This window comes from Rhinichthys klamathensis, unplaced genomic scaffold (genome assembly GCF_029890125.1).
Source record: "Rhinichthys klamathensis goyatoka isolate OS25496 unplaced genomic scaffold, OSU_Roscu_1.1 h1tg000056l_1, whole genome shotgun sequence".
In the NCBI taxonomy this organism is placed as follows: Eukaryota; Metazoa; Chordata; class Actinopteri; order Cypriniformes; family Leuciscidae; genus Rhinichthys; species Rhinichthys klamathensis.
In genome coordinates this window covers 1,831,878-1,854,721 of record NW_026606601.1, presented here as the reverse complement: position 1 = coordinate 1,854,721, position 22,844 = coordinate 1,831,878, and the positions used below count along the sequence as shown (strand labels likewise).

General features: G+C 37.3%; 1 protein-coding gene across 3 annotated transcripts in view; it reads right to left on the bottom strand.

Moving 5' to 3' along the window:
• Nucleotides 1-315: 315 nt before the first annotated feature.
• atp13a3 (ATPase 13A3) overlaps nt 316-22,844 on the bottom strand; it is a 48,649-nt gene continuing 26,120 nt past the window's right edge. The window contains exons 16-34 of one of the 3 annotated variants that reach the window (XM_056248630.1): nt 22,685-22,835; nt 22,452-22,568; nt 20,885-20,911; nt 20,648-20,801; nt 20,439-20,559; nt 20,182-20,306; nt 18,912-19,084; nt 18,156-18,278; nt 17,984-18,063; nt 14,696-14,738; nt 14,471-14,580; nt 12,815-12,911; nt 12,192-12,264; nt 10,271-10,436; nt 9,969-10,141; nt 9,542-9,630; nt 9,008-9,088; nt 6,959-7,051; nt 316-1,427 (exon numbers count right to left, since the gene is read on the bottom strand). In XM_056248630.1, coding sequence (XP_056104605.1) covers nt 1,227-1,427; nt 6,959-7,051; nt 9,008-9,088; nt 9,542-9,630; nt 9,969-10,141; nt 10,271-10,436; nt 12,192-12,264; nt 12,815-12,911; nt 14,471-14,580; nt 14,696-14,738; nt 17,984-18,063; nt 18,156-18,278; nt 18,912-19,084; nt 20,182-20,306; nt 20,439-20,559; nt 20,648-20,801; nt 20,885-20,911; nt 22,452-22,568; nt 22,685-22,835 — 2,197 coding nt within the window. In that variant the 3' untranslated portion in view covers nt 316-1,226. Of the gene's footprint in view, nt 1,428-6,958; nt 7,052-7,130; nt 7,532-9,007; nt 9,089-9,541; nt 9,631-9,968; nt 10,142-10,270; nt 10,437-12,191; nt 12,265-12,814; nt 12,912-14,470; nt 14,581-14,695; nt 14,739-17,983; nt 18,064-18,155; nt 18,279-18,911; nt 19,085-20,181; nt 20,307-20,438; nt 20,560-20,647; nt 20,802-20,884; nt 20,912-22,451; nt 22,569-22,684; nt 22,836-22,844 lie in introns of those variants that run through there. The other 2 variants (XM_056248631.1, XM_056248632.1) reach the window with 2 other exon arrangements.

The following is a 22,844-nucleotide window of genomic DNA, read 5'->3' as shown; positions in this document are numbered from 1 at the left end:
CTGTTTTTGTTTTGTTTTTTCTTCAAAAAACAAATACCAAAAGATGCAAATCTGCAAGTTGAGAATAGTTACGCTGCATTGTATAAATTATGCAAATACATCACATCTGGAAAGGGGGAGGGATCATCTGCAACAGATTTCGAACCTTCCAATGATCATTTAGGATGAAAAATGTTGTTTCCCAGATTAGCAGCAAAACCATTAAGTCGTCATGCACGAGTAATACTGTTAACTGGCCAATTGAGAATGATTTTTTATCAGCGAACTGCTTTGATTTGGATTGCAAAATTTCAACATACAATTGTCAGATACTTAAAGGACTCCAGTTTAAAACTATCATTTGTACTTTTTCCTAATGTGCCCTATATTTCTCGATGTACATCTAAGCCCCTTCCCTTTCAGGACTTGAAATTCAGAGACCGTTTTAAACAAAACCGGTAAAAAGTTTCAGGATGGATCGAATCAAAACCAAATCGCAAATGCTGCGCCAGGAAAAGTGAACAAAACACAAACTTTTACAAATTTGGCCTTCCACAAGTGAATCCCACCTCGATTCTTCCATGGGAAGAGATATGAAAAGTAAAGATCAAGTATAATTATATATCTACGTCGATATATATATATTTTTAAAACGAGCTGGCTGAAAACGAAGCTGGATCTTGGATTCTGTGAGCCACTAGAGTTTGGTTTGTTCCGCATGCAGCGACGGTTTCCAAAGCGTTAGCATGCAGCCCCTGCCGCAGAGCCTGTAGAGATGATGCACTACAGACTACAGTAACAGGACGATGCTTGAAATCCAGTGAAGAGCACTGGATATCTGTAGGAGAGCCACCAGGACCATGGTGTCTGAAATCATGGAGGTGGTGATCTAAAGAGACACATTTGGTAATGAGTTCAATGACTTTGCGGTCTACATGTCTTAAGGGGATATCGGTGAGGTGCTGACAAACAGCACGCATGAGTGGGCGGGGCTTACACAGTTCCCAGCCTGTGAACCCCGCCCATTAAAAAAAAAAATCATCTTGTGCAGCAAAAAAAAGAAAACTATAATGGGAGAACAGAACCTCGAAATATCTTCGAAGTGTTATTAAAAACTCTCCGTTGCAGGGTTTTGTTTTTGGTGTCTTTTTTCGTATCTGTTTGAACAAAATCGTTAAATTTGACAGTGTTTAGGGAACTCCCTGGTGGTTCGGATGTGCAATACGGAGTGTGAGCGGGTGGAAATGCTAGGAAACAGCCTCGATCTGGTAGGAGCAGTCGTCCGGATGAGGGCCGGGTTTGGCTTCAGTGGTGCTCTTAGGTTTGGGAGGCCAGTCGGGATCCACGCTCAGCTCTTGGGCCAGGTGCATGTACCGAGCCTTGGGCACTTTTCTCCGTCGGCAGCACAGCCAGGAGAGGCATTTAGTTCCATACAGCTCCATTCCTTCCTATAGCCACACATACACACACATCGGCCAGAGAGGAACACAGGGGAAGGTGAAGATAAGAAGTCGGTTTTTTTATCCTTTTCTTCAAAAGACAGAATTCAAACCTGTAATGGAATCGCTGTAAACTACAACAAAATGAAATGAGATATTCATATTCATCTGCAGAAACAATGTCAGAGCCTTTGGTCTGTCTGTAGAGTATGTCATGCCTCTGAGCACATGCAAGAGTAATGAATTTTTATTCTTATCCAAATTAATAGCAAAATTTCAATGAAATATAGTTTTTTTTTGCTTTAGCTGAGCTCAAATGGTATTAAAAAGAATGTTCCGGGTTCAAATCCATGGCATGCTTTCAGTTACCACAGAAAATAACTTTGACTTGTCATCAATGTAATGTGCTTTCAATGCAAAATACAAAGTATTAAGTACAAAGTATATGGGAAAGGACACTGCACTGTGATAAAGGTTCAGTTTTAAACGACTTACTCATTATAGTGTTAAATGGAACCAGTAAGAAAAAAAACACTCACTAACCTAATGTGTGTGAAGATATATAACTTTTCTGAGCCCGCTAATTTTATACAATATGCGCACAGAGAAAAATCCACTCACAGGAATCATATTAGTGAAGCATAAACTAAACTACAGTTCATCCACCATTGACATATTTTGGTGTAGAAGCATTAAAATAAGTGCTTTAACAAAAATATGAGTGTATAGCATTTCATCTTCAAAACCCTTCTGAAGGGCTGCTTCATGGACTTACTGTAGACAATATTAGCTTGTTTTAATAATCTAAGGGCTCAAAATTATTATTTTTTTTTTTAAATTGAAGGCAGGCCACAGATACTGTCAATAGAGCTTCCTTTTAAACCCGGGACACTCCTTTAAAAGAATATTCCAGGTTATTTGCAATCTTTTATTAAATATTATTATAATTTATTGACAAGCTAAAAAAAAAAAGTCAACCTGGTCAATTTCTCAGTATCAGTGTTATTATTCTTAACCAAAACTATTTTTAAAAAGAACTGTTTTCAGTAACTGAAATGAAGCTGAACATTTTTTTTAATGAAAAACAAACTAAAAAAAGTTTAAAACTTAAATTAAGCAACTAAAAAGTATGTAATACTAAAATACTACTCCATGTCTGCATGAGTACACCATACAAATTGGTAACTTGAAGTTCATCCACCAACAAAAATAGTCCCAATTTAAAAGGATGATGCAACAATAAATTATTTGTCTGTGATCATCGACAGCAGGCCACAGACTCGTTCTGAACCCAGAGCATTCATTTAAAGGAATATTCAGAGTTATTTACACTTTAAACAGGACCTATTATGCCCCTTTTTACAAGACGTAATGGAAGTCTCAGGTGTCCCCAGAATGAGTCTGAAGTTTCAGCTCAAAATACCCCCCAGATCATTTATTATAACATGTTGTAAATACCAATTTTTGAGTGGAAGCAAAAACATGCTGTTTTCATGCATGTATCTTTGAATGCAAATGAGCTGCTGCTCTCCACCCCCCGCATTTAGAAGAGCGCTGTGCCTTTACAGCCCGAATACTCTGCCAAAACTCACTACACTACCGTTCTAAAGTTTGGGATTGTACGATTCAAGTACAAGTCTCTTATGCTCACCAAGACTGGATTTAAAGGGGTCATATAATGGTACATGCACTTTTACAAGTTGATTGTACTGAAATGTGTGTTGGCAGTGCCTGTACACAACCATCATAAAATGATAAAAATCCATCCAGTGGTTTTGTTTTAATCTCCTTATATGTTTTCCCCTGCCTCAAATCAAGCCGTTCGACCGTGTGACGTCACAAGCTCGCACGCCCCTCCCACGATTGTTGAATGACAGCCGGGTTTCAACACAGGCCCGCCCTCGCTCGTGAGGGAGCTGTCAATCATAGTCCGCGCGGATCGGCGCGGTCATTGTTGATATGCTGGAGCACTGTCTATGAGCAGAATGGCGTCTAAGCGATTCTGGTGTTCTGTTCTTGGGTGTAATAACGAACACAGCAGTCATTTTAATGTTCCTAAATCTGAACCGCTGAAGACGCAGTGGCTGAGTTTGTTTTCGAAGGGAATATTCCCCACGAGCAACGTCAATGCTTTCATATTTGCGCAAATCATTTCACACACTAGACTGCTTATAAACGAGGAGGGTCAGTATAAAGCTGGTTTGCTAAGAAGCTGCTCCTGGACCGGTACCAACTATTCGTGTTCCTGCTGAACCTCCAAAATAACTGAAGTGAGTGTAACGTTTTATTAACCTTTAATATTTATATTAATCTTTGCAAATCGCTAGATGCACGCTTCACAATGAATGCGTCCAAGGTTTACACTCAGGGTACATTACGGCATGTTTTCTATGGAGGGATTATTGGGTCAGATTGAAAACTAAAAGTCTAAAACTAAAAGTCTTAAACGAAAACCAAAAGTCTAAGTTTGAAACTAAAAGTCTAAGTCGAAAACTAAAAGTCTAAGTCAAAAATGAATTTGGTATTTAGGATTGGGCATTTGGTATTTAGGATTGGGCATTTGGTATTTAGGATTGGGCATTTGGTATTTAGGATTGGGCATTTGGTATTTAGGATAGGGCATTTGGTATTTAGGATTGGGCATTTGGTATTTAGGATTGGGCATTTGGTATTTAGGATTGGGCATTTGGTATTTAGGATAGGGCATTTCGTATTTAGGATTGGGCATTTGGTCATTTAGCCATTTAGGATTTAGGATTGGGCATTTAATCATTTAGCCATTTAGGATTGGGCATTTGAGGATTGAGGATTGAGGAGTGTATGCAAATAAGGAGGCGTGGCCCAAATACTGGAGGCTGGGTTTGAAATGGCTGGTGCAGATGCACCTTATGGACAGCAGAGGGAGCTCCAGTGCTAAGGAGCACACTGTAATGAAACCAAACAGAGCGAGTGAGCAGGTCTGGAGCGAGGACTGTACTTTATAATGTGATAACTTCAACTTAATGACAGCGTTGTATAGGGGTACTGGAACGGTACATGTATTCCTATTGAACCGAACCGGTAGCCTACGGGCGTCACGGTTCGGTGCACGAATTTACACGGAGAATAAACGGTATAAAAAAAAATAAAACTCTAAATAGCGATACATTTCGCTCTACTCGCGTTTGGTGTGAACGCAGCATAATAAACAGGCTGCGACGTCAAGGTTGCAATGTTGGAGTGTGTGCTGCAAAGTTCAAACTGCAAAGTGTGTATATTTGTGTACACTCGCAATAAAATACAACATTGTGCTTTTGTCACACTCTAAAATCTTGTCAAACTGTAACCTACAACTGTCACCCAACCAAAATCACACACACACACACACACACACTCTCTCTCTCTCTCACTCACACACACACACACACACACACACACACACACACACACACACACACACCTAGTTCGTTCGCGCCCACGCCTCCCCCGCTCTCTCTCGCGCGCACACACACACTCCAGCATTGCAATCTTGATATCGCAGCCTGTTTATTATGCTGCGTTCACACCAAACGCGAGTAGAGCGAAATGTATCGCTATTTAGAGTTTTATTTATTTTTATACCGTGTATTCTCCGTGTAAATTCGTGCACCGAACCGTGACGCCCGTAGGCTACCGTTTCTGTTCAATAGGAATACATGTACCGTTCCAGTACCCCTATACAACGCTGTCATTAAGTTGAAGTTATCACATTATAAAGTACAGTCCTCGCTCCAGACCTGCTCACTCGCTCTGTTTGGTTTCATTACAGTGTGCTCCTTAGCACTGGACTGACTGGAGCTCCCTCTGCTGTCCATAAGGTGCATCTGCACCAGCCATTTCAAACCCAGCCTCCAGTATTTGGGCCACGCCTCCTTATTTGCATACACTCCTCAATCCTCAAATGCCCAATCCTAAATGGCTAAATGATTAAATGCCCAATCCTAAATCCTAAATGGCTAAATGACCAAATGCCCAATCCTAAATACCAAATGCCCAATCCTAAATACCAAATTCATTTTTGACTTAGACTTTTAGTTTTCGACTTAGACTTTTAGTTTCAAACTTAGACTTTTGGTTTTCGTTTAAGACTTTTAGTTTTCAATCTGACCCAATAATCCCTCCATAGTTTTCTATGTACGATGTTCTCAATATAATTCATAATCCCACGTCCATAATGAACAACGCGTTATGGTTATTGTGTTACAAACAGTGTACACACAGAACAGAGAGGCGGCCAGGCGGGGTGAGCAAAGCTCATTATCATTTAAAGTCATATGCACTGAAACGGCGTGCTGAAAACAGAGCTGTTTTTGACCAGGTAAAATAAGTGTTTTCTTACAATACTAATGAGAATTTTTAATTAAAGTATATTACAAAGTTTTAATTTAGACTCTAAAGAATCATATTAGCTTGTACAAAAATGGCATTATATGACCCCTTTAAAATAAAAAAATACAGTAAAAACAGCAATATTGTGAAATAAAATTACAATTTAAAATAACTGTTTTCATTTATAATATTTTTCAAAATGTAATGTATTCCTGCTGTGACAAGGCTGAATTTATTCCATTACTCCAGTTTTCAAATGTCACATGATCCTTCATTCTAATATGCGGATTTGCTGCTCAAGAAACATTTCTTATTATTATTACCAATGTTGAAAACAGCTGTTCTGCTTAATATTTTAGTGGGAACGGTGATGCATTTTCTTTTCAGGATCCTTTGATGAATAGAATGTTCAAAAGAACAGTATTTGTTTTGACATATATTTTGTAACATTTAAAGCAATTTAAAGAATCCTTGCTGAAAAGTATTGATTTCTTTAAAAACTAAAAAACATCTTACTCACCCCAAACTTTTGAACAGTAGTGTAGTCTAAAAAAAGTAAACCTGGTTGTTTTTTCATCAAGGACTAGTTAAGATGGCACTGCAAATTAGTTAAGCAAAACCAGAAGTAGAAAAAACTGCCCCAACTTCAAAAATGCTTTCCACAGACATTAAGTTGCAAACAACCCAGAATATTCCTTTAACCAAACCAGATGCTTTATAAACACACAAAACACAATATCAGAAGTTTAGTGCAAGTTTTGCAATTCATTATGTTAGACGTTAAATATTGCTCTGTTTGGCACATACCTGCACCGTCATTCCAAACACGGTTGAAAAAGACGCATAGCTTACACACGTATGCAGTAATTGCCACTACAGAAGGAGCATTAGAGGAAAATGGGGGAAGGGGGAGGAGGGGTAATCGTAAGCCCCCGGAGCATGACAAAACAAGAGTCCCCACAGGGGGCGCTAGAGAGCGTTCAGAAAAAATCATGTCGGCGCATGCAAGGCCAAACGTTAAAACAGGGTGTTGCGTGAGAGGGAAAGAGAGAAAGAGAGAGGTTGAGTGAGAGGGAAAGAGAGAGAGAGAGGGAGGGGAGAGCGGGAAAAGAGCGAGAGTGGGAAATAGGGCGGAGTGGACACCAGGAAGTGAAAAGGCAACGGTGAACAGAAGTGTCAGATTTTTTCCCAACCTGTGGTGTCGGGCCTGCAGGGGAGACGCCATAGCTTCCCTGCTTGTCTCTGCTGAACACATGCTTCCATAAGATGACGTCAAGCACGACGGTCTAAAGAGTATCGCAGTAGGGCGGAAAGAATGAAGAGAGCTACGGATCACATGGCTAGCAAAAGATTTATGGTCATCAATTGTTTTTGCTTTTTCCTTGTCAAGAGCAAAACTAAATACATTTCTTCTTGAATTTTTTGGATTGTGTGTTAAAGAGAAATAGAGGGATGCAAGAGAATTATTTTATTCTGTTCTAAAAATAATCAGTTTATTGGCAATGAACATCCAACGAGATCACAGAATCGCGTCCCACTGATTGGCTGCTGGAGTCTAGTGTTCTATGATTGACAGGCGAGAGAGAATGGCTGAGGAGGAGCGTGACCTGTAGTCCGCACCGGGAAGACGGCGGGATCTAGAGGCGAAGCAAACAGCCGCTATATGCCACTACGATGATTGCTGGCATTTCTTTACTAAGCGTGAGGAGTTTGCCCAAAGAGGACGATAGTAATTTGACCTTTTCTTTGGGATTCAGAGGCAGGAGCTGCTGATGGAATCAGACACGCTGTACAATTCATGGCCTGGCTGGCTGTATAGCTCAAAATATAACTTCTGTTTCCTTATCATGTGAATCAGCCTCAGCAGAGCAGATGAAATTGACTTTTGTGTAGGGATGGGAATCGCTCCTTCAATTCATTAATGATTCTTTTAGTGCTTTTCAGGAAGCACCAAATTACTGATCCTAATACCGTTATAACATATTTATCATATAAATATATATTTTAGAGCAATTATATTTTTTGTAATTTATTTAATTACTTGAAATTCTTATGAATCAAATTAATTGCAAATTGTCCCAAATACTTCCATGATCAAGCTATTTTAGACGAATGAGTTAGAAGCTCTTTTGGCTCAATATTCACTGAAAAGAACTGATGTTTTTAAAGAGTAATTTGTTGTGACTATAGAAAAAATTAAATACTTCCCTGCCCCCCAAAAAGTCACTGTTTGGATTTAAATGGGAAAATGCTTAAGAGTCTATGATTGGATCATTATTGCATTGATTATTATGTTTCTAGCATGTTATATGTTTGGAATCAGTTCTTCTAATCCTAATTGATGGAGTGTGTAGCTTTTCATTTCTTAAACAACCGTGTAGAAAGAAACACCATGGCCATATTCCAGGATGACAATGTCAAGACTCATCAGGCTCAAATTGTGAAAGAATGGTTGGGAGGAGCATGAAGAATCATTTTCACACATGAATTGGCACTTCTGAGTCCAGACCATACATTTATTGAAAGTCTTTGTGATGTGCTGGAGGAGACTTTACAGAGTGTTTGACTCTTGCATTGTCAATACAAGATCTTGACCAAAAATGTATGCAACTCTTGACGGAAATAAATGTTGTGATGTTATTTAAAGTAAAGGGAGCCTGATGACACTTGACATTGTCATCCTGGAATATGGCTATGATGCGTCTTCCTACATGGAGTGTGTAGCTTTTCATTTCTTGAACAACCATCAATTAAGGTTAGAAGAACTGTTTCCAAACATATAACATGCTAGAAACATAATAATCACTGCAATAATGATTCAATCATAGACTCTAAAGCATTTGGCTATTTAAATTCAAACAGCAACTTCTTTTTCTTTTGGCCGGGCAGTGTATATATATATAAGAACTTGTGTTTACATGCATATATAGTACATTAACTAAATGATTTTTTTCCATGTTATATAAAAATGGAACCAGTTCTGAAGAACCAGGTTTTGATTCCCAACCCTATTTTTGTCTTTTTTTGTAGCAGTGTATATGCCATCAAGTACAATTGAGGGTTTTAATTGGGTTACAACAAGAGCAGTGTGTTATTGACCCTGGCTGAAGGGTCAACTCTATCTTCCCTAAATACTGTATATGAACTAGCAACAGAATTACATTGAAATACAATTTCTTTTCATATGTAAATATCCACAACAAATAATGTGGGAGATGTAAGAGTCTGATGTTCCCACTTACCTCGATGAACACACTCACTAAGGTGTTGCCCAGCACGATAAGCACCATAACCACACGCCAGCTTAAAGGAACACACACGAGCTGAGGAGAATGGAGACAATGAAGAGAACTTCTTAAAACATGCAGTAAGATCAGTAAAAAAGTATTTTGAAAGAAATGAATACAGTACTTTTATTCAGGAAAGGGGTATTGAATTGATCCAATGTAACATTAAAGACATTTATAATGTTACTTACAAAATATTTCTATTTTTAAATAAATGCATGGTTTTCAGAAAAATATGAAGCAGCACAACTGTCTTCAACATTGATAATAATAAGAAATGTTTCCTGAGCAGGTAATCAGCATATTAGAAGGATTTCTGAAGGATCATGTGACACTGAAGACTGGAGTAATGAATAACGCTTTAATAAATCACATTTTAAAATATATTAAAATGATTAATAAATAATTGAATTGTGAAAGGTATTGAAATAATTGAACAAACAACAGGACATATATTATCTAAAGGAATCAATTAAGAAACAACTATACCTCCAAAAATTGATAGATTCCAGAGATTGGGACAAACATGATGAAAAACAGGAAAATGATGAGAATTAAAGTAGAAAGAACAAACGGCCCTAAAAGAAACAAAACAGACAACCAGAAACACAGTCAATGAACAGTAGCTGAGAACTAGATTTGCCTTCCCTCTGTCAAATCAATACAAATTCAATATTACAATGATACCACTTGTTCATTTTTTTTTGTTCTATTTATTTTAGACATTTAAGTCATTTGGAAATTTTCAAAATGTTCTCAAACTTCTTTCAAATAATATATGCATAAAATGGGGAGAAAAATAATATAAAAACATAAATGCTATCAAGACAATTATTATTTCAAAACATTTCTGCCTTATGATTTGTCTGTTACACTGCACTGTGAATGCATTAAGTTGAAAAAGGTTCATCCTTACAGTTCTTGTAGCTGGGCTGGCGGAAAGGTTTTCCTTTGGAGAAAACAACGGCAACAATGAGGTACTGAAACGAGGAGACGAAGAAGAGTGTGGTATTCACATCATTCTTGATATTTTCTTCTTTGGTCTTGGAGGAGTTATCCATGTGATGAGGAGCAGAGCAGTTGTAGAAACTGTAAATTACAGAACAAAACAATGAAATTGGGGAGCAGTCAGATTATTAGATTGTTTTTAATGCAACTATAAGGTTAGGGCACAAACACATCAGTTGTTCCGCATTGGAGGCAGTGCAGCATACTCACTCTGGCTTGGAGTACCAGTTGAATTTTCGGATCAAGAGAAAGCCCATGATCTGGAAACCCAGGCAAATGAGAATCTGGGTCAGAACTGAGAAGAGGAGAGGAACTGAGACGAGACCAGAGGGAGGTCTTCGGGCGACGAGCTCCTTCCATGCGGAGTTCAAACTCACTAAGAGTGGGTGGGGAAAGCGAAAAAGAGAGAAATTACAGCAAAAAGAATCAATAATGTACTTACAATCAGTGATGGACAGTTATTAAGTAGCTTTACTTAGTTACTGTACTTAAGTACATTTTTCAAGAATCTGTACTTGAGTATTTGTTTTGTTAGGAAACTTCTACCATTTGATTCCAAAGCATAATATCATACTTTTTTACTCCACTACATTTCATAAAAACATATCGTTTCTTGTTTATTTAGAAGAAATCGCCACTCGATTCATGATTTTTACAAATTTCACTGAAAGATTCGTTCACAAATCGGACGGATTCGATTGCGGCTGTTCTTGAGTCAAACGGCTCACTGATTCAATAATCGGGACAAAATGAATTGGGATAATGTAATAGCTTGAATTCCATGAAAAGTAAGTTACTCAATGCCAAATCTTTGTATTGATTATTGTAGATGAAAATCATATTTACGTCATGACTGTCAGCTGTAAATATGTATTAGTATAACAAAAAACAATGTGTACGTTTTAGTAATAAAATAAAATGTTTATTTGCAGAACAATATATATTAAATGTCTGCACTAAACTTTCTTAGGTAAAGTGTCTTTGTTACACGTTACATGTAGCTACTGTAGTAATTACTACAAATTGTACTTAATTACATGGAACTAACCCTATAGTAATGGTGCGTTCACGTGCTATGGAAAATATGATATTTTCCACTTGTGAACTGGTATTTACCAGTGTGTTGCGTTCAAGTGCTTTTGTTGTCGTAATGTGGTAAAAAGATGGAGATCCAGACCTGTTATTTAGCTAAAACTATTTTAGATTGCTAAGTCATCTGCTACAGCAAGAAAATGATTTATCAAAACTCAAACGTAAATAATATATGCTGTATATTTTCTAGATCATGAATAGTACATATTTTTACCATTCACAACTCTTGCGTTGCTCTCCGCCATTTTGAAAAGGTCAAAGGTAATCTCATCTCGGCAACTCGTGCATCAAAATATTCTACGAGTTGCCCAGTGGAAAATACCACATGAGGGGGTGTTCATGTGCATTTTCCATGTCGGCTTTTGGTATTTACCATAATTACCATAGCATGTGAACGCACCATAAGTACATGACATGTAGTTCATTATTATTACTCTGTGTTACAGTGTAATTTACATTTTAAGTACTGACACCTGAAAATAAAATGTAACCCTTTCTTATTATTGCTGATAATGACTAGAATAAATACTTGAGCACATAAAAAATCTACTTTTGTAGTTTTACTCAACTACTTTTACTGCAGTACTATTTTATTAGGGTATCTGTACTTTTACTCAAGTACTTGATTTGTGTACTTCATCCACCACTGCTTACAATTAATTAATAATGCACCATGAGCTCAAACTCTTCTAAATGCTTACTGACAACATAAAATCCAAATTGGCTAATTACTCTATTATTTATTTGATGCAATGTAATCACAATGGATACTATACAGAACAGTCCTATATTATTTCCTCATTTAATATTCTGTGTACCTCTATAATTTCACATTTGGTGAGTTAAACGGAATGAGAAATGCATTGTGGAGGCTAAAAGGTTCAAACCAGATGATCAGAATCCACTAATCCGTATTACAAAGACTAGTTTGCTTTACTGCATAATTCATAAAAACTAAAAAGATAGAACAGGCTAATACAACAGGCAATGCTAAGATAAATTTGAGCTGAACAAGAAAGACATTGCAGATGACACTCACTGGTGAAGACAATAAGAAGAATGATGGCTATGTCGATGAAGAGAAACTGGAAGTCGCCCAGGTTACTCCCAATCTGAAACGCATTATTAACGGATCAGGGTTGTATAAGCAATCTCAGCGAGAACTAATGATCTTTGGTTACTCACAATCTGTCTTCAAGCACAGAAAACCAAGTAAAAGGCTGCGTCCGAAATCGCATACTCTCTTGAGTAGGTACTTATTTTGAACAAGTAATTACTTCACAACCTCTAAAAAAGTATGTTCTATATAGTATGACTGTAATCTGGACGTACTACAATCGCCATGTTGTCACTGTCACGTGACCTACCAGCATCAGTTGCGTCGCTTCACTGCCATTCATAAATCCTCTCCCGTGGCCTCATGGGATAGTGAAGAGCCCATCATATGCACACTTTAGAATCTCGCCGGAAGTAGTAGGTCATCCGGGTACATTTGCCTACTCTTTTATGAGTACTGTGAATTCGGACACACTTCTTTGGTCACATACTGTTTTTCCGCCTACTATATAGTAGGGAAGTATGCGATTTCGGATGCAGTCAAAGATGTATATTAACTACAGATCAGTCAATTGTTGTGGTTGAAATCATGACAGGGGAACTTACGGAGTAGAGAAGGGCGACACTGAGGCACTGAATAATACTGTACAGAGCCATGAACTTAAACACACAGAAGGAGGTGATGAGAGCCGCTCGTCCCTCCCTGGGGAGAAACAACAAGTGAGATTCTGCAAACAAGACATCTACAATGTTGAAGGCCAAAACAGGCACCCTCATCAAGTCACTGTGATTCATTAAAGGTTCAGTGATTTCTGAGAAACGCTGTTGGAAATTAAAATCAACCAAACAAACAGTTTTGTATTCATTTGATAGATTTCTGTTCTGTGTGTGCTGAAACATAAGTGTTTGTACATAGCACTGGTTGTGTAAATTGGAGAAAAACAAAGTGGATTGGACCAATGCACTGACCACAAAACACTCTTTAAGCCAATCAGCAGCAGGGGCGTATCCACGCATGATGGGGGAGAAGCGAGAGTAAGCAAGAGGGGCATTTACAGAAAGACTGTAGAAAGAGAGATGGCTGAGATATTACCAAAGAGGAAATATTATTGGAAAAAGAAGGGTTATGATCAGGCAAGAGCTAGGACTCGCGTTAATATTAGAAAAGCTTTCAGGCGCTGGAGAGACATCAGAGAGCCTCTCAGGTTGCTTTGTTTCTACTCGATATATGTGAGTAGCATTGTTTTTTTTTGTTTTGCTGTTTCACAGAACCAAGATTTGCTGTTGATGAATTCATCCATATTTGCACGAGCTGTCTGATGCGCCAGCTAGCCGTTGCCTCTGTTGCACAGCGTTTTTATTATTTTGGGGGCGGAGCAAGGAAGGGAGAGGGTGTTTCATTCAGATAGGGGTGTGTTTGTTTGGATGTCGCTTTCAAATATCAACAGTGTTTCCCTTACTTCACCTTCAAGACAAAAACTTTAATAAAAAATTATTAAAAAGTTAATCAAACCCAAAAGAGTCATTTTATATCTACTCTTTTTTTTGGCTCTTAGAATTAAACAGGCTGTGTTTTCCTATGCCTGTTCTCCATCCTCCTTATGAATTTAGTAAAAAATAAATAAAACTCAAAATTGTGATAAAACCGACTAAAAAAAGCTCTAGGTTTGCTGTGCTTGTTTGTAGGTCAGCACAATTTAGCCCAAAAATGTGCCATACAATAATAATAATGATAAATTATAAGTAATCCAGGAAAAATATTATTAATCATTTCATTTTACAACACAACTGTAAAATTACAATACAAATATGTATGGCTATTTTAATTTCAGAAAGCCCTTAAAGGAGAACTCCGGCGCAAAATGAACCTTTGGTCTAATAAAACATTGGTACCTAGTCAACCGTTCTCTGAGATTTGTTTGTAAAATCTTATTTTTTGTCTTATTCAGTTCTCACTCAGACCCAAACTCAAAGCACATGCAGAGATACGTTTGTGTGGAGCAGCATTTATTGAAATTCATTTTTATTCATTGTGCAACCCTAATCAAAGGTACCGTTGATGTGTAAATGCGAAACGTCATGCATTTTTGGGTTTCTGAGCTCAGAAGCCAAATTTTTGCAGTTAAAATACTCAATGTTTTCAGTACTGAAACTTGCAGTGTGTTGTAGAACAATGAACTGTTTCAAAAGATACTGAAAGTTTTGATTTCTCATTATAGGACTGCATTAAAACAGAGCCGTGCTGTGGTGCAGTTAGGAGACCTGATCAGATTGGGCACGCAGGTGATGCTGGGAGTTGTGGAGGTGAAGGGAGACGCCACTGAAGCCTCCAGCTCTGACAGGGAGATCCCAGCATGAGCTCTCTTCAGTGCCTGAGCAAGAAACAGACAGACGTCAGCAGCTACACATGACACTTTCAGAACATATGACAGGTGTAAAAGAAACACCATTGAAAAGGTTTTACAACAGATTTTTAAGGTCTCTCACCCCACAGTCGTTCGCTCCATCTCCACACATTCCTACAAAATAGCTGCAGCAGAGAGCAGAAAAAAAAAAAGTTTAGCAAGATTTTTACTTTTTCTCGTTGAGAAAGTGGGCGGTACTTGCCTGGGCAAAACTCATTGTCACAATGTTAAGGTGTTGTGAGTGGTTTCTAGACTGCTAGACGGTTGCCTACTGGACCAAGTCAAATATCAGACTAATCTTGATGATATAGTCTCTAGTTATGGCTCAGGCCCCTCATTCAAGTCTAGACTCTATGCATTTTATTTCCAATTTTATCCTCTGCCAGGCAAAACTGTAACTTTATTTATTCTAGCCAATTAAAGCTTAAAAAGAAACAAACATACAACTACCTTTCAAAAGTTTGTGGTTAGTAAGTTTGGTCACATATTAGGGTCCAATTCTCACTATTAACTAACTATTAACTACAATAATCTCCTTATTACTGCTTATTAATAGTTAGTAAGGTAGTTAAGTTTAGATATTGTGTTTATGATTAAGGGATGTAGAATATGGTCATGCATTAATATGTACTTTATAAGTACTAATAAATATCCTAGTAATATGCATGCTAATAAGCAACTAGTTAATAGTGATAATTGGACATTAAAATAAAGTATTACCTCAAGTTTTTAAAAATGTTTTTAAAAGAAGTTATGCTTCTTATGCTCACCAAAGTTTAAGTTTATTTAATCAAGTAAAATAGTTGTATTGTGAAATATTAATACAATTTAAAAATGCTTTCCTATTTAAATATATGTTTTAAAATGTAATTTATTCCTATGACAACATTCATAGGACATTCATGCATCCTTACTCCAGTCTTCAGTGTCACATAATCCTTCAGAAATCATTCTAATATTCTGATTTCTTATTATAAATGCTTCATATTTTTGTGGAATCAGTGATATATTTTTAAAGGGCTCTTTAATGAATAGAAAGTTCAATTTAAGGCGAGACACGGCAGGCAAAAACATCGTTTTTTTTTCACTGGTCAATTTTGAGATTTCGGGATATTTGTCTTCAAAAACATGTCTTCTTTCAGACTTGTGGTGAAAAAAAGTCCGAAATACACATTTAGGTCTTTATTTTACTGCACTTTGTCTGTTTGCGTCTGTAGATTTCTCATAAATTCATCAAAAGTTGGCGTTGTAAATCATCCGTTGCTCCGCGATCGCGATCTGCACCCTGTCATCACACACACCGTTAGAAAGCTCTCTCTCTCTTGTACAATGTTGTCGGATCCAAATATGGTCATTTCCTTTTTATCAGCAACCAATCGTGAAAGTAAAAGGGCGCAAATGTGCAATCTCATTGGCTGATGCTAAATCTTTAAAGCCCGTTTTCTCAAAATGACTTTTCTCTCATACTCAAAGTCCGAAATCTCCACTTCGGTAGCACCTATATACACCAAACTTTCCAGTCTTGTACCTAGTTATATTATGAAGACATTTACAGAGGGATTTGTAAATATATTATTCCTAGCCCGATTTATATAACATTTTATTCCAAAAAACATGGCAAAAATCTTTTTTTTTAAGGCTATTGACAGTATATTCTGATTTATAGGATAACAAAAGTAGATATCCATAAATCCCTCTGTAATTTTTTTCCCATCTAATATGTGAACACAATGAAAAAAGAATTTTGAACCTGGCTTTATCCAATACTCAGATTTCATTTTTTGAAATATATGCAAATTAGTGCATATTTTATTAGATAATACCTAATTTGCATATTTAAACATTAAATTACAGAAAACTTGTAATACATTTTTTTCTCATCTTAATGTAGGTAATCAACTGGGAAAGTTTCATGGTGATATCTGCCAGTTAAAAAAATTACCCTATTCATCTGTAGTGTCTCGCCTTAACACATCCATGCTAAACATGATTTCCATTACACAAGAGTAGATGTTAAAACTTCATGCTGATTTGTACTCGGCTTTCGCCAAGATTAGTATTAGTATCAACAATAAGTATTAGTAGCTTTCAACAACAACAACAAAAAATTATAAATAAATAAATATATATATACTAGTGCTGTCAAACGATTAAAATATTTAATAGCGATTAATCGCATTAATGTCATAGTTAACTCGCGATTAATCGCAATTAACCGCACATTTTTATCTATTCTAAATGTCTCTTGATTTCTTTTTGTTCCATTATTTTTTCTCATTTTAATGCTCTTATCAACATGGAAAAGTGGATCGGCTTGCTTTGTGCAAATGTTTTTTATTGAAAACAATATTGGCATATACTGTGTTCAATTTCACACTAACATTCTCACTTGGAGCAAATAATCTCTCACACAATGTAACACTGTCCACATGTGCGAGCCGGCCACATGTGTGTGTGTGTGTGTGTGTGTGTGTGTGTGTGTGTGTGTGTATGTGTGTGTGTGTGTGTGTGTGCGCGCATGTGTGCTTGGCCATCATCAAGTGGTATTTCAGACTGGACGTGCTGCGATGATGATAGCTCAGTTGACAACGAGAAAACACACAGATCACTTTGGTCTTGTCAATGGAACCATTTGGCAACTTTTTAAAAGTAAACTTTCAATTCAGAATCTTATTGGCATCCATTTCGGCGTCTCGCGCTTGTCACCCACTCAAAACGCAACGTTAACCTACTATTTGGCCGGCTCGCAAGCCTAAACAAGTGTGTGCGGTGTGCCTGTTGTTTTGTTTCCGGTCTAGCTAGATCCGCTCGCGCTTTGGTCGACGAAGCAACAAAACGTTCTCACGCACCGCAAGCCATTGAAATAAATGGGTTTCATAGCGCAGCGCCGCACATGTGGTTTGTTGCAAAAAGTCCTGTTGCAAAAGCATGTGAAAAAAAACTACAAAGTTTGCTAGGCCAAAAAGACTGTTAATTGCGCGATAAAAAAATTAACCCCGTTAAAATGGGTTTGCGTTAACGCCGTTAATAATGCGTTTAACTGACAGCCCTAATATATACACATACACACATATATATTAAATAAAATCTTACTAACCCCCAAACCTTTTAACGGTAGTGTATTATAGTGTATTTAACGGTAGTATATTCATTATAGATATTTTCACGATTTTATAAAAGTTTTTTAATTTCAAAGCATGAAAATCACCATTAGAAAATCTGTTTTTCATGACCGTCGGAACCCTGCATTTAGGTTGGTCGCACACAAAAGGTGCGGGACGAGTTACACACCTAACATTTGGAGGTGGAGGTTTGTGCAAATTAGATATGAATAGATAATGAGCCATCCTGGTGTGTGTGTAATACTCACTCTACACTTTCCAATGTTTCAACAAGCTGAGTCTTCTGGTCAGGCGCCATCCTTGCAAATACTGTTCCATGAAGCACCAGCTACAACAACAAAAACACCATAGATATCATATATAATATTACGACACACGTGTGTAAATATGGTATAAAAAGCAAATATGCTTTCAGCCAACCTTCTGTAGCAGGTCCTGGAAATGCTCAATAATTACAGCAAAAGATTTTCCGCTCATGGCAAAGTGATACTGTTCCTGTGGTTTCGTCTCAGAATGCCCATCTTCCATAATAATTTCCATCTCCTGCTATCAGAGAACACAAGTACAGAGAGATGCTGAAGCTAAAGCTTTATCGATAACATTTTGGGGTTTTAAAGTCACCATTAAATCAGAATGGACAGTTCTTGTTTCTTTAATGGGATACTGCAGCATTTTCCACAAATAATTATTTCGTGCACAATTATTATTTTTAAACTCGTGTGCCCTCAAAATCTTTCATCAAAATAACTTCCCCTTCCTCTTGCAGGATCTCCTCTTCTCTGATGACGCGTTTACTGGTGCGAGGGCGGGACAACCTGTCACTCACATGACATCACAGCAATAGCAAACCACAACCATCCAATCAATTACCAATGGACAAAATCAAGTCTCACCCTACATTTTCTCGTTCAAGAAGTCGCATATACATCACAATAGAGAAGAAAAGACTTCATTTTCATGCAGACTTCACTTACCAAAGGTTTTTTTATGTATATTGTATGGCCTTGAGTACTTTCATTGTAAGTGTCCTACTGTAAAAGTGATTTTGCTAAAGGACAAGCTGAAATTATTTACTGGGGTAACTGTCAACATGCAAAAAAAGCTGCTGATAGAGCTTCACATGTAACATTCCTGTGACAGCAGTGAAAGGTTCTGGCCAGTAGATGGCACACTGACCTCTAGTTTGGTGGGCTTGTTCGAGGGTTTGCCGGGTTTGTCGGCGTAGTGCCAGTTGATCTTGGCAGCCTGGCCGTCTTTAGGGGGTAGAGCGTCGGCAATAATGACTCGGTCTTGCGGCTGAATCATGCCGCAGTCTCGTGCCACAGAGATGGCCGTCAGCATGTTGTCACCTGCACAAGAGAGGAAAAGATGAAGAAAATAAGAAAGAAACCCTTACTAAAAGCAATAAACTAAAGGTGTCCTTTTTAAACCCCATTCTTTTGGACCTGGGTACGCATCCATTATACTGGTATAATGGTACTTTTTTGTTAGTGAACAGTGATGATGGCTGATATCTGGCAATGACCCAGTGTTCCTCATGATTGTAAGCGTGGGTCATGTACAAACTCAATCTGCTTACGTTCACAATGCTGCATTCAGCCTCATCTGAACTTTGGAGCGCTTGGCTGGTAATCTGGAGAGCTGAGAACCTTATTAGACCAGATTCCAGGAATACCTAATGAATTAAGCTTCAAAGCTCCCAGACTCCTGTCTGTCTGCCCACGGCTGGTCATTCTAAACGCCCTACCATCTTCAAACAACATGGGCATATTCCACTCTTGATAAGCTAATCAAGTAAACTAACACAAATAAGGTAACTGAACCAGAATAACATTTATTATATTTAGCACATGCACATTATCGTTCAAAAGTTTGGTGTCAGTAAGATTTTTTTTAAAAATTTTTAAAGGAATTAATACTTTTATTCTGAAAAAAAAAATGCATTAAATTGATCAAAAGTGACAATAAAGACATTTATAATGTTATAAAAGATTTATATTTCAAATAAATGCTGTTCTTTTGAATTCTTTAAAGAATCCTGAATAAAAAAAAAAAAAATGTATGACCGTTTCCACAAAATATTAAGCAGCACAACTGTTTTCAACATTGATAATAATAAGAAATGTGTCACTGAATACTGAAATAATGATCCTGAAAATTCAGCTTTGCCATCACAGAAAAAAAAACAAAAAACATTTTAAAATGTAATAATATTTTACAATATCACTGCGTTCACTGTATTTTTGATCAAATAAATTCAGCCTTGGCGAGCATTAGAGACTTTTCAAAAATCTCACTGAGCCCAAACTTTTGAACGGTATTCTATAAAATGTATGTGAATAACCACGTTTAAAATGACTTTTTGAAAAGAATATTCAGGAACTGTATTAAACTCCCAGTTTTTCTGAAATCACACAGTTGCAAGCCAGGAAAAAGTCTCGTTTACCTGTGACCATAACGGTGCGTATGTTGGCACGTCGTAGATCTTCCAGAACCCCTGGAGTTTCTGTTTTCAGCTTGTTCTGCATGATAATCAAACCCAGAAAATCCATATTTTTCTCAATTTGATCCCTGTAGAAGAGAAACCAAATACAACTTGGCATTAATCGCATAGTGGCACTACATGATAAAAGTCACAGCATAACACTGCAAATAATTTTATAAAAGACCTTAGTAAAGAGTTTAATGAAGTTTAAACTTTACCTGTTAATGTTCTGCACTTTGTGAAATGTAAGTTTGGATTCTAGTCGTCTGTGTGCCAGCGCGATGACCCGAAAACCCTGTTTGGTGTAGTCCTCCAGAACCTCTGCAAAATCCTCTGGTACTGTGGTGCGTCGTGAGAAGAAAAAAAATCCAATGTTGATTTGAAATTCAGAAAAAAGATGATAATAATGGGCGGAACATCCACTCACCTGACTCTTTCTTACACAGGCTTGCCACAACCTCCGGTGCTCCTTTCAGATACGCATCCATGCGTCTCTCTCCAATCTGACGAACGACCACGCTCATTCTTTGCAGGGCGGAGGAGAAGGAGAACTGCCGCACAATACCGATCATATAGGACGCCTGCACGAGACACGACAGAAAGCATGTACACACCCATATACGTTCATAATGAAATTCAGAAAAATAATAGCCTTTGTACATACCGAGAGCTCATAGAGTTCTGACAGTTCCTGAAAGGAAATCACAAGAGATCAGAACAATGTTGTGAATACACTGATATTTTTAAACAAATACTTTAGACCATAATAAGCAGAGAAATGCTCATCAAACATGCGTAAAACATTTATTATATCTAGCTTCATGGGCAGAATATGTACATTACTATTCAAAAACTTCAGGTCAGTAAGATTATTTATTTATTTATTAATATTTTTATTCAGCAAGGATACATTAAATTGATTAAAAGTGTCAGAGCTAGGGCCCTATGAAATCAGGATTCCGTTTTAATTTCCAAATTCGGTTTTCTGTTCCATTTTAATGGTTTGATTAAATTTTAATAAATCAAAAAGCTTGTCTAATTAATTGAATTCTTAAAAACAACTTTTTTTTCTTCTTCATTTCTATGAAGATTTTCCCCCCCCCAGAAATTCTGTTGTGCATTTTAATTTCTCTGGCAATCAAATGAAGGCATAAAACAATTTAATTTATCTTTTAATCATATGAAATTAAACTTTTTGTCCAACAAAGTGCTGCACAACAGACCTTTACTGTTAAATTTGAAAAACATAGGAGAACAATTGTGATTATTCCTTAAAAATATATAGCTTCAATAGTTATTTATTATTATTATTAGTGTTCGTATTATTACATTGAGACGAAGCTAAATTCTACTGACACAATTTCTTCACGTTAAACCGAACTTTTATTTTGACAGGCTGCTGGAGATGAAGGCTCTGGAAACGAAGTTCATGCATTCATGTCCTCATATAGTGAGGCGGCAGAGGCTGAAAACACCGCAAGCGTCACGAGTGCTTCAGTGAGTGTATGTGTGTGTGTGTGTGCGGTAAATGAAACCATTTATTCACACAGAACATGCAGGATTTGTATTTTAATAGTCTTTTTGCAGTTTAATATTCACAGACACTAGTCTATATCACGATTTGATTCAAGTATTGACCTGCTTTTCATTTATTCATCTAATATTTGACAAATTCCGTGTTATACAGTTTTATGACTGGATTCGGCAATTCCGTCCACGTTTTCTCTATTGCAGAAATAATAGGGCTCTACAGAGCCATAGCCTTGTGGGCAGAGCTCTGACATATAGTGCAACAGTGCTTCGGGCGACCCGAGTTGGGTCTTTTCCCCGATCCTGTGCCCCTCTTCTCCTCCCCTATCGATTTCTGTCTCACCTTGACTGTACTATCCAATTAAGGCAAAAACACCCAAAAATATACCTTTAGAAAATTGATCAAAAAGTGACAGTTAAGACATTTATGATGTCAAAAAAGATGTCTATTTCAAATAAATGCTATTCTTTGGAATAAAGGTTTCACAACTATTCTCAATATTGATAATATTAATGATAATTATTATTATTATTTCCTTTATTTTTCCAGGAAGGTCCCATTGAGATTAAAATAAATCTCTTCCTCCAGGGCAATGATTTAATGATTTCTGAAGGATCATGTGACACTGAAGACTTGAGTAATGACAGCCAAAAATTCAGCTTTGCCATCACAGGAATAAATGAGATTTTTAAACGCTCACCATGTCCTGTTCAGGTGATATTACTGGTGGCGGCAGAAGCTGATTTGGCGGTTTTACATAAGTGAGTTCAATGCGGTCGTGTTGAGCCGTCTCCTCCTCTGTGGCTTCCACCAAGATCTGAAGACCATAGATAGACAGAGTGACACCCAAAAAAATGTAAAAACAAGTACAAATTGTTCCAAAACTTGAATGAGGACATAACAATCTGTTCTCCTGTCACAGCAGACACTGACCCAGCCTGTGGCCTCGAACATCTTGAGGTCGAGTGGATCTCCAGAGAGCTGACCCTCGATCTTAGTGAGGGAGTGACAGGTGGCCATGCAGGAGACAAACTTGGTTGTTACTAAACTCTTATCATCTGCTTTTTCTTCTGAATGGTGGAATCTAGGGAAG